This window comes from Ptychodera flava (genome assembly GCF_041260155.1).
Source record: "Ptychodera flava strain L36383 chromosome 3 unlocalized genomic scaffold, AS_Pfla_20210202 Scaffold_25__1_contigs__length_14229661_pilon, whole genome shotgun sequence".
NCBI lineage: Eukaryota > Metazoa > Hemichordata > Enteropneusta > Ptychoderidae > Ptychodera > Ptychodera flava.
Window position 1 is genome coordinate 10740646 of NW_027248279.1, and position 11643 is coordinate 10752288.

The 11643-nt window shown below is 44.6% G+C and overlaps 2 protein-coding genes across 2 annotated transcripts; both read right to left on the reverse strand.

Annotated features, from left to right (window-relative positions):
* Positions 1 to 1216: 1216 nt before the first annotated feature.
* LOC139125419 (uncharacterized) lies at positions 1217 to 1966 on the reverse strand. The gene has a single exon (XM_070691504.1). It carries the CDS (start codon positions 1964 to 1966, stop codon positions 1217 to 1219), a length of 750 nt encoding a protein of 249 aa, XP_070547605.1.
* Positions 1967 to 3953: 1987 nt separating this feature from the next.
* LOC139125422 (uncharacterized) lies at positions 3954 to 5192 on the reverse strand. Its single transcript, XM_070691505.1, has one exon. The coding sequence runs from the start codon at positions 5190 to 5192 to the stop codon at positions 3954 to 3956; it is 1239 nt and encodes a 412-aa protein (XP_070547606.1).
* Between the last annotated feature and the right edge of the window lie 6451 nt (positions 5193 to 11643).

Consider the following 11643-nt stretch of genomic DNA (forward strand, 5'->3'; position numbering starts at 1 on the left):
ACCTACTTCTATGCCAGGGTTGAAAATCTAATACTTTACTTGGTAGAAGGAGCCGGTGAGTCCCTCGAGTTATGGTTTGGTCGACGCAGATGAAAAGTGCGTTGTACAATTACTTCTTGTACTTCAGTCACTCTTTCTACCAGGTCCGGAGTCAGCTGCAGTAGACTCTCTTTCGGGGAAGTGAATCTACTACCAGCAACTGAGGCCGCGTCAGGCATTTCTGTATCGCCATTACATGTCCTCGGATTGGGGCCACTTTGGGGCCACTCGTCTCCATGGAGATCAGCTTATACTCTCGTCTCCGCTCTGCACTGCCAAACACTGCCTTGTCCTCAGATGACCTCTCTCCGCAACAAGTTGTCGAGCACACTGTATCAGACTCACCCCCACACCCAGGTCTCTCAACTTCAGCCTGGGATTTTCCTGGGGTGACTTTCACACCGCTGGTCTGTCCACTGGAGTGTATTTCCATCTCAGCCTCCATAGCTTTGCTGTCCCTCACCACCGCCGTCTTTGATTTCACAGCTCTGCTATCTACGTCAGACTGCTTGCTACCGTTCAACACTCCACTCCGCCCAGCATTACCCACTGTGTGCCTCGGCTGCCTGTTGCCATGGGCACGCCTATGATGCACATCCAGGCCTCTCCGACTCGCCCATTGAGTCCCCTGGTCACACTCAGTGCATCTCTTATGGCGTCCACCCTCTCTCCAGTCTCGTTTACAGATTGACTCATGCTTTCTAAGTTTTCTCCAGTCAAGAAACCACAGGCCACATTGCCTACATGAGAACCGAGGTTTGGGCATGTTGTCAGCTCAGCAACATCAACTTGAATAAAAACTGTCGTCCACACGCTCGTTCAACCATGACTTCAGATGGCAGGAAGTCAAGTATCAGATGAAAAATCCCTGTCATTGCCATGGTGACATCTACCAGAATCAGAATTCTGGCCAGCTGGTTCTTTTTGTCACACATGACAACATTGTCATAGGTCTACTTTAAGTGCACTATCTATCATCAAACAATTAAAGTCTACTCACAGAAGTTCAAAGTCTGTCATCAGTTCATCATCAATCTGGTTAGTTGGTTTGTTTGTGTCCTATTTCACTGTAGTAACTTCTGGGGTGAAATAAGGTCACAGCTGAGTGTCAGTCCGGTCTAGTCGGAGGCATAGTACCAGTCGCCATAGCGATCAGGCGCCCTCCTGTCTCTCCTTGTTACTGATGGATTTCTTTCTCAGTATGATCAGGGCCAAAGTCGATGTTTACTACATCTGTGTCCTCTGCCTGGTAAAGGTCATCTAGGGACATACTACCAGGGAATGTTTCAGTGTCACCAAGATTGTTGTCTTTTGGGATTGTATTGTCTATCAGCTCAGGTGAGGCAGATTTCTCGCCATCGGGTTGTCTCTGGTCCTGCTGACGCCAATCAACTGCTTGCGTCCCCTCATAGGGTTTTAGTCGGTCGTAATGCACTACCTTTTGTTTTGAGTGCTGACTCCGCTGGATACGGAAAGTGACGTCAGAAAGTTTGTCAATAATCAGGAACGGTCCTTCCCATCGATTTGCTGTTAATTTCTTGGATTTTCCTCTCTTGCAGGCTTCAGCACGCAGCCATACAAATTGACCAGTTGTCAATTCGCTTCCATGCTGCCCTGGTTCATAATGTCGTTTCTGGGCAATTGCACTTTTCTGCAATGCAATTCTAGCTCTGCGATGTGCTGATTGTAATTTCTCTCTCAGCTGCAAGGAATAATCAGTACGTTCGGTCACGCCGGTCGGTAAAGGTTCGACCATCAAGTCCACAGGTAAATCTACCTGTCTGCCCAGCATCATCATATTCGGTGTCTCGCCAGTACTCTCCTGGGGTGAACTTCTGTATGCCATCATAGCATAAGGTATCACCTCATCCCAGTTCGATTGATCAGGATCCACTAGTACTGACACAGTCTGGGCTAGGGTTTTCATGTATCGTTCAATGAAGCCGTCAGACTTTGGATTGTATGGGGTCGTTCTCGTCTTGTCAACGCCCAAAAGTCGACATACCTCAGCTATTACTGCAGACTCAAAATTTCTGCCTTGTCAGAGTGGAGTTGCCTGGGCACTCCAAAACGGCTTACAAACTCATCGGTGAGTTTGCTTCCTGGTTGGGGATAGCATAGGCTTCTACCCACTTGGTAAAATAGTCACCTATGACTAGTACCCATTTGTTTCCACGTTCAGTCTCTGGAAATGGACCTATGATGTCAAAGGCCACTCTCTCCATCGGCACGCCAACAATATACTGTTGTAACGGTGCACGCCGGGTCTTAGTTGGTGCTTTTCGTGCAGCACAAACATCACACTGTCGTATCATGGATTTGATATCGGCCGTCAGACCATACCAATAATACCGCTGCTTTATTTTCTCCTTGGTTTTGAACACGCCAAAGTGGGCGGCGGTCTTTGAGGAGTGTAACTCTGCAAACACTGCTTGCCGGAGTGTTGATGGCAAAAGTAGCTGCCATTCACAGGTGTTTCCATCGACAGACTCATATCTGCGATACAGCACTCCATTTCTCAGTTCAAGCTGCTTCCATTGGCCCCAATATGCTTTGGTTGCCAATGATTGTGGTGATATTTTCTTCCAATCTGGTGGGTCTGCACTCAGCTCTTTGTGTTTAATGATCGGGCCAATATCAGGATCGTCAAGCTGTAATTGACGTAATTGTGTTGTTGTCCATTCTGGAACTAGACTGATTGCTCTTTCTGCTACCACCGGTGTGCTGGTGTGACCGGGTAAGTCTCTGTCCTGAGAACTGGCATTCTCAGGGTCAACGACCTGTGCAACTAAGGATGGTGCAACAGGTGGTTGTAGTTTTTCTACAGAGATGCTGCTCTCCTCTGTTTGTGTAGCAATGGTACACTGTGTCTCTGTCTGCGTTGATACACTGGCAGTAACTGCTCCCACAGTGTAATTGTCTGGTCCCTGTTGATCTGTGTGTGACTGTCCACATTGTCTGCATGGCCTCCGGGACAGGCTATCAGCATTTGATGTTTTCTGCCGGGTCGGTGGATGACTTTGAAGTCGTACTCACTGAGTACTTCTAGCCATCGTGCTAGCTGCCCCTCTGGATCTTTGAAGTTAAGCAGCCAGCGTAATGAACTATGGTCAGTACGCAAGGTGAACGGCTGCCCATACAGGTATGGACGGAAATACTTCATAAAGTGAACTGCTGCTAACAGCTCCCTCCTCGTCACACAGTAGTTTCGTTCAGGTTTACTTAGACTTCGGCTGGCATAAGCAATAACCCGCTCTTCTCCATCCTGTATCTGAGACAGGACTCCGCCTATAGCGTATAGGCTCGCATCTGTGTCCAGGATCAGTGGTGCACCTGGTATCGGGTATGCCAGGACAGGTGAGTTAACAAGTCTGTTTTTCAGCGTCTCAAATGCTGTGTCGCATTCATCGTCCCACAGGAAAGGCCGGTTCTTTTCAGTGAGTTGTACCATGGGTCTGGCGATAGCTGCAAAATTCTGCACAAATCGTCGGTAGTAAGACGCCAGGCCAAGAAAACTCCGCACCTCATGGACATTTTTAGGGGTCGGCCAGTTCTGCACTGCATCAGTTTTATCTGGGCTGGTCTCGACTCCTTCTGCTGATACTCTATGCCAAAGGTAGTCTACCTTTCGCTGGAACAAACTGCACTTGCTCGGCTTCAATTTCAGGCCGGATTCCCTCAGACGTGTAAATACTATTTCTAGTCTCTCCAACATCTGGTCAATGGAATCGGCAAACACCACTATATCATCAAGATACAACAGGAGGATTTCCCATTGTAATCCTGATAATACAGACTCCATCAGTCTCTGGAAAGTGGCTGGGGCATTGCATAAACCAAATGGCATGACTTTCCATTGGTATAGCCCACTCCAGGTGGTGAATGCAGACTTCTCCTGTGCATCACCGTCCAGCTCAACTTGCCAGTAACCGCTTGTTAGATCTAAACCACTTAGCACCAGCAAGCGCATTTATACTGTCTTCAATTCTGGGTATGGCATATGCGTCTTTCACCGTTATATCGTTAAGGTGGCGATAGTCGACGCAGAAACGTGTGCTGCCGTCTCGTTTCTTGACTAAAACGACCGGCGCTGCCCAAGGACTATTGGACTTTTCGATCACATCTTTCTCCAACATGTCGTGTACGAGACGTTTGGTCTCCTCCCGCGACCATGGCGATTGTCGGCGGGGCTGCTGACGGATGGGTTGGTGGTTACCGGTCTCAATGTGATGTTTAGTCAGACTGGTGCGTCCAAAGTCCAGCTTGTCTTTCGAGAAAATATCCTCCCATTTCGATAGAAATTGGGCAATTTTCTCTCCGCATTCTGTGCCAAGTTCATTGACACTCTCCTCCCATAAGGCCTGCAGGTGGTCAGGTACAGGTGTGGTCGGTTTACCTGTCTCAGGTTGACTGGTCTCAACAGGTCGTCGGCTGGGCTTGACCTCACTGTCCACACCACTAGCAAGTGCTATGGTGGTCCCCTTCTGCATTATGTGGGTCGTTTCGCCTACATTCATAACACGGACAGGAACAGTGTTATTGGTGACATCAACAAGTACACGTCCTACCAGGACACCTTCGGCTGACAGTGGGTTGCGCTTGGTCGGTTCAACCAAGGCCATGGGGTTCACGCCGATAGGTCGGGACAGATGTCCAGGTATGACCATCTCATGTCCAGCTTTAACAGCCATTGTCTCAGCTACCACAACTCGAGCGCACAGGTGTCTACCTGTACGGTCAAGTAGGGGTACATTCCCCTCATGGAAACCCATAGTTAGACTATGTGTTCTGATCTCAGCAGGTGCAGCCAGGATGTAGTCATTGCCAAGTATTACTCCCTCACTGATCTCCGCCACAACAACTCTAATTGTTGTTTTATTCGGCCCAACTTTGATCTGGAAGTCGGCCTCTCCATGCACAGGTAAAGGTGTTTTCCCATCAGCCTGCAACGCCCTGATTGTAGGTGGCAACAGGGCAGGTTTCTGTGCAGCTGGTATCGAGTTGTAGACATCAGGAGACAGGAGGGTCAACTCCGATCCGGTGTCGACAAACGAACAAGCAGCTACACCATGGATTTCAGCAAGAACGTAAAACTGCGGCCGTCTTTTCTTTACTTTCACGTCATTCAACTGCAACACATGCTGGGCTTCCATGTCAGGTTTCTTGTCATTTTCTATTTTGTCATCGCTGGTTGGGACCGGTTGTCTGTTGTCGACCGAGCGTCGGTCCCCACACTCGGTCCTTGCGTGTTTCCCGAGGTTTCAGCCTTTGGGCAGTTGCGCTTTATATGGCCTACTTCCCCACATCCGAAACACTTTATCGGTCCTTTCTTCTTTTGTCGCTCAGCTTTATCTCTTTTCATCTCCTCTTTGATCGCATTGACAGCTGCCATGAGTTCAGTGAACTCTGACTGGGTTGGCAAACTGGTGTGTTGATCATAGAAGTCTGCAAACTCTACTGCATCATTGTACAGGTCATCATCGATGCAAACCTGGCTTATATGTTGACGTCATTTCATTCGTCCATCTTCAGAATGCAGGAACTACTCAGTATGAATAGCATTTCGAATTGCAAAGACTGTTCTGGGCTGCTGTATGAATACGTCTTCACCTGCATCAGGGATTGCATCGGAAAATACTGCCGAGCAAACTTGTCAATGGCTATCGGGTCAAGTTCATGATATGCTGTCTCAGTTAAATCTAGAATAGCTTGTCCTACCTCTGCCAACATTTCATCTTTCATCCGCTTTTCTGCATTTCAGCTGGGTTAAACGTAGCTCAGCTTTGCCCAGAGTACCAAAGCGTGCTTCCAATATGGCCACTAATTCGTCATACTGCATCGCCTCAGGTAATCCATAAATACAGGGAAGCATGTTCTGGGTACGGCCTCTCAGGGAAGCTGCCAGGAAATGACCCTTTTCCACTGCAGTCCATCTGTTAATTGCTGCACAGTGGGTAAAGTGACAATAGTAGTCACGCCAGGAACTGCGGCCATCATATTTGTCAGGCATCACAGCCGGCTTTTCCAGCCTGGCTCCCCTTACTGGATTCTGAGGAATCCTATCTTGTCGACTTCCCCTTCCCCCAGGCAGGTAAGGTCCTCTATATTGACTGCTCTCTCCCTGACCTGGGCTACTTTGTCGCCCCATCACTGAATCAAGACGGGCATTCAGTCTGGCAAAGGAGGACATGTAGCTATCTGCATTTCCAGCAGGAAAAGCGCCCTCTCTGTAGCTACCTTCATAGGCTCCTTTGTTTTCATACAGCTCAGCCAGGGGTCTCCCTGATGACCCCCTCCTAAGATTCGGTAATCTTAGATAGTCACTGCTTTCCTTCGGTCTAGCCCCAGACATATAGTGATTTCTGCCCTCAAGTGCGCCCTCTCTGTTCTGTCTCAGGAAACTGCTTTCCGGCCGGTATGGAGACTGCATTCCATACTCATTCTCGCTTTGTAGCCGGTTTCCTACATTTAACCATGGCCGCACATTAGGGGTGCTTGTGCCTAGAGCACTGCCTGAAAAACTGCTGCCAGGGAAACGATAGTCAGGGCCTTTTATTTCTCCCCTTTCTGTAGTTTCTCTGCTCATCCTGCCCCAGTCGCACCAAAACCTAATGTGTCATATCCACTTTCGCCTACTACAGCCTTCCACTGTGCTGTAGTTTCCCCTGTGATCTGACGTTCTGCAATTGGACTGTTGACCTTGCCTTGGGGCCGGTCCTGTTCACCTCCAGTGAACGTAATGACCTCCTCAGTTTTATCAGACTGCTCAATTTCAACTGCCGTAGCCATCACTCATATGTCTGCATGTGACCTCAGTTAACCCTTTCTTTTGTCTGCATCAATTTCTTTTTCACCCAGTGTTACTCTGTACCATTTATTCGCCTAAGTCAGAATATCATCCCACACCGCTGCCACCAATGCGACAACTTTCTCTGTTTCTGGCCTTTGTGTCGTGAGTCGGGTTCGTACAGGGCTTTACACAGTGAGTATATCTTAACAGGAAAGTGGTAGCTGGCCTGAGTAATACTACACTGCTTAGAGGCCCCGTAAGGGATTCTGACTTAATGGTACCTGCCGGCGAAGTTCTGCTGGGTTAACGGCCCAACCCAGGCCAATAAAACACTGGGAGTCGTGTATTACAGCTCTCTGCCATTCGGCTTATATTCTTTAATGGTTAAATACAGCATTCAACAGGAACTACACAGCAACAGCTTACTGGAACTAAAGCAACAGCTTTACTGCTACACTCTCTGCTCTCTAAACTCTCTGCTTACTTTACTCAGGATCGTACGTAGCTCCACTCAGCAGGGAATGAATGTCTGGAATGCCAAGTATGCCCACTGGAACTATTGACAGCTACGGAGTACTGGAACGAACTGTCTGTTAAGACAGTCTGGCAAGGCTTCAGCAGCAACACCAGAGTTTACGGTGATACTCTGGGAACAGGAACGAGCAGCATACAGCCATTAACCAAGTCCTTAACTGGACTTACCCCTCTGCTTTTGCTTAACAGGAACCTGGTCTCAGTGGGGTTGGCTGTCGGCACACTGGCCGCTGGATCAATGCTGAAGCCCCTCGAGGCTAAGTCAGCAGCTGCTCAGGATATCTGCAAGCCTTGCCGCCGAGACGTCTGAGATGTCTCGTACTCATACAGCAACTCCGTTCTATCAGCAACTCCGTCTATCTGCTTACAAAACTCTAAGTCCAGAGTTTAGAGATCTCTGCTACTGCTTGGCAAAGTGCATCCTTCCCCTTTGCGTGGAGTAGCGCCCGATGCTAACTCAACAAAATCACACAAAACACTGGCTTAAGTATGACTTCTCTGCCAATCAGAAGCTACTTTTGCACACGAACAAAGCCTTAAGCCAATGACATACAATATTTTGCTCATTATGATTGCCTAATCTGTATATTAATATCCCTACTTAATATCATCTTAATACTAATACTGCCACGTTGGCAAAAACAACTGTCAGAAGAAGTGATAAATGACTACACACTCTAAGACAAAGAGACGCATTGGAATGCAGTCCAGTCATGTCATCGGATATGTCTACTGACCTCTTAAGTGCATGTACCAAGGACAGTAGGCTACTCGCTACTATAATTAAACGTAAACACAACAATTAAAAGACACTTAACTAATTAAGAAACCATTACAAAGACGTTTACACATCCAGAAACGTCACAACAGTATACAGTTGTTTTGAAAAGACTGGCAAAATATTGTCAAACAGCTCAAAATACTTGTCTCCCGGACAAACCCCAATTTTGTTATGTGACAGAAAACGAAAAAAGGTGAACTCAGCTGGTTCCGTATCAAATGAAATTTAATACGAATATAAAACTAATTGCTAAGACAGGATAGAATACAAGCTTTAAAAGTGTACAGACTACTTATCTCAGCTGGGACGGCAAAGCTCCAGTCTCAGAGTTGTAACAGTCAGTTCGATGAATGAACAGTCCTTTGGCTTGCAGGCTTGAAGTTGCACAAAGTCCACAGTATAAATCCAGCGTTTCAGTGAAGGTCTTGAAAAGTCTTGATAATTATACTGCTGGAGTTTCCAAAGACTTGAAGTAACGCAGAAAAGACACGATCCCAAAAGTCTGCCTGCAAGCTGTGCACGTCCCTATTTATACCCATGTGCTCACATAAGAGCATATAAGAACAATCTAGAACATTTATTGACATGCTAATTACTGTTCTAACATTATCTCTCTTACACAACTAACTAAATTTCCGAAACATTCCAAACATGACTAATTGAATTCAAGGTTGAGATCGTTCAGGGCAGTGACCTTGAGAATGTTCTAGACTATTTAAACTCAGGTAATGATGAGTGTGGGGGGAAATGACATACATAACAAAGTGTTTGGAAACTCCAGCAGTATTAATTTCAAGACGTCTCAAGAACTTAACTGCCATGCTGGATTTATACTGTGGACTTTGTGTGACCTCAAGCCTGAGAGCCAAGCCAAAGGACTACATCAGTCTGCTTCACTGTCTTACTTTGGAGCACTGCCGTCCCATGCATGCATGCATGCATGCAAATGGACTGATTCTTATATTAGATAAGTTCTCTATGGTATATACATATACCAAATGCAAGCTAAAATATACAGGCATTCAGGGTAAATACATTACATTAATTTTTCTTGTCGTCTTTCTATGCATGCGATAATTTTTAAGACAATAAATTTGCAAGGTAGTTATTGTTTACAGGCATATAGCATTATTTTTCTTGATATTTCATGAACAATAGCTTACATTATCTAAAATACATAACATATTTATACAACCAATATTTAAATTTTGCCCATACATCAAATACATGGAGAAACTTCAACATACAACCATCAACTCAGAAACTCTAGAGAGAAAAGAAAACCTTGCTTTTTTCACAACAACTGGTGCATCCATTTTTGGAACAACCTACAAAACGTACTTACACAAGGATGATGACATTGAGATCAATTGAAGAATCATAACTGAGGTGATCTTGACTATTCCTTTCAAATCCTTACCAAATTTACATATTCAACTGAGATACACTGCACTGTTAATTGTGCGCACAAAGACATCAGGGGTGAACCATTTGATATTCTGGGGGGTCTTGAAGATTGATGAGGTTGCATTGGTCCATTGTACATTGTTTTCGCAATCTCCCACCTAATCTTTGTGTCAAGCCGTCGATTACTAATTTTATTGACAATTGCTGTAAATTCCTTATCTGAAACCTTCAGGATTACCCAACCCCTATGTTATCAAATGGTCCCTCCCTTGGTATTGACCATGTTTACATAAAAGGATATAATGACCAGATGGCAGGAAGTCTAAAATTAGGAACTTGATACTCTTCAACATTAAAACCAGAGTGAATAGACATTGTTGATTGTGTAAAACCTTTAAATGTACTTTATGATCAAGATCCCAACTGGGATATAATTTTAATAAATCCTTACTTGAGTATACATGACACTGGAAACATGCACATCAAGTTGCACAGCAATCGGACAATTGATTTCAGAGAAAATGATGTTTTCACCAAAACTCGGAGAAAAATTTCCAAAAATACAAATATGTCAATTTCACCACAATTTGAAGACACTTATTTAAGGTTGGCTCTTTGTACATGCATACCAATTTTCAAAGCTATACGAAAAGTTAATTCTGAGAAAATGATTTTTTGACCAAAAATGCAAAATATTGTACAAGACATTTCACCACAATTTCAAAAATCCGACAGAAGACAATCCAGGAACAAGATGATAAGGTTTCAAAGCAATCAAAGAAAAATATTTGGAAAAAATGATTGTTTGACCAAAAATGGGTAAAATTACCGAAAAAAACTTCTAATCTGAAAATTTCATATCAATTTGAACAAATCTGACAGAGGCCAACCCTAAAATCACGCATACCAAATTTCAAGGCTATGAGACGAGCTCTTTCACAGAAGAAGATTGTTGACTAAAGAACGGGAAATATTGCCCCCAAAATACAAATGTAAACACTTCACCAACATTTCAACAAATGTAACTATTATCACCATGAAGAACCTGCACACAAAGTTTCAACTAAATCTTGCCTTAGGTTACAGAGAGTCCTAGTTATTTGCATGACTTGACCCTTTTTTACCCCATTTGTATTGTTATAACACTGACATATTCATTTGCACAAAGTCACATCTCCATTCCTAGGTGCACCTGCACACAAAATACCATGATGGTAGGTGCTGCGGTTTGGGAGTTTTGATGTCGACAGACATACATCCGCACATACTGTATATGACATATATACACAGAGACATACAGACGCCACCAACCTACATAAGTTCTCTTTGGTATATAAGTTTACAGGCTACTTATCTCAGCTGGGACGGTAGAGTTCCAGTGTCAGACAGTGAGACAGACTAATGCAGTCCTTGGCTTGCAGGCTATAAGTTGCACGAAGTCCACAGAATAAATCCAGCATTGCTGTGAAGGTTTTCAAAATCTTCAAATTAAAACTGTTGGAGTTTCCAACGTCTTGAAGTAACACACTAGAGACAAGATCCCAAATGTCTGACTGAAAAGCTGTGAGGTCACTTCTTATACTCGAATGGTTATATTAGAGAATATGAGAACAATCTAGAACTTCTATGGATATGCTCATTACTGTTTGAAAAATATCTCCACTGACACGACTAATTGAAGCTTCCAAACATAACTAATTGAATTCAAGGTCGTGAGGCCTTGAAGGACAGTGGCCGAGAATGTTCTGGACTAACTAATCTCAGGTTATGAGTGTGCGGGGAACTGACATACACATTACACCCCCTCTACAATTTTGTTTTTCACAGAAAAATCTTTCTTTTACCTATGTGTTATTAAAAATGTGAACAACAATAAGCTCTAAATACGCGAGAGAAGTCAACAATTAAATTGTCTCTGCCCTTCATAGGTCTAATGTCAAGGTTAAATTCCTGGTACATTACACTCCATCTTAACGATCTCTGATTTTTGCCTTTTAATTTCTGCAGAGAAATAAACAAGAGGGTCTTGATCAATATAAACCACTATTGGCTGATTTAAGAAGTGAAATAAACTTCAAAATGCTGTAAAGGT

Coding starts and splice junctions, on each gene's coding strand:
- LOC139125419 (XM_070691504.1), bottom strand. CDS start 1,966: ATGAAAACCCTAGCCCAGACTGTGTCAGTACTAGTGGATCCTGATCAA.
- LOC139125422 (XM_070691505.1), bottom strand. CDS start 5,192: ATGGAAGCCCAGCATGTGTTGCAGTTGAATGACGTGAAAGTAAAGAAA.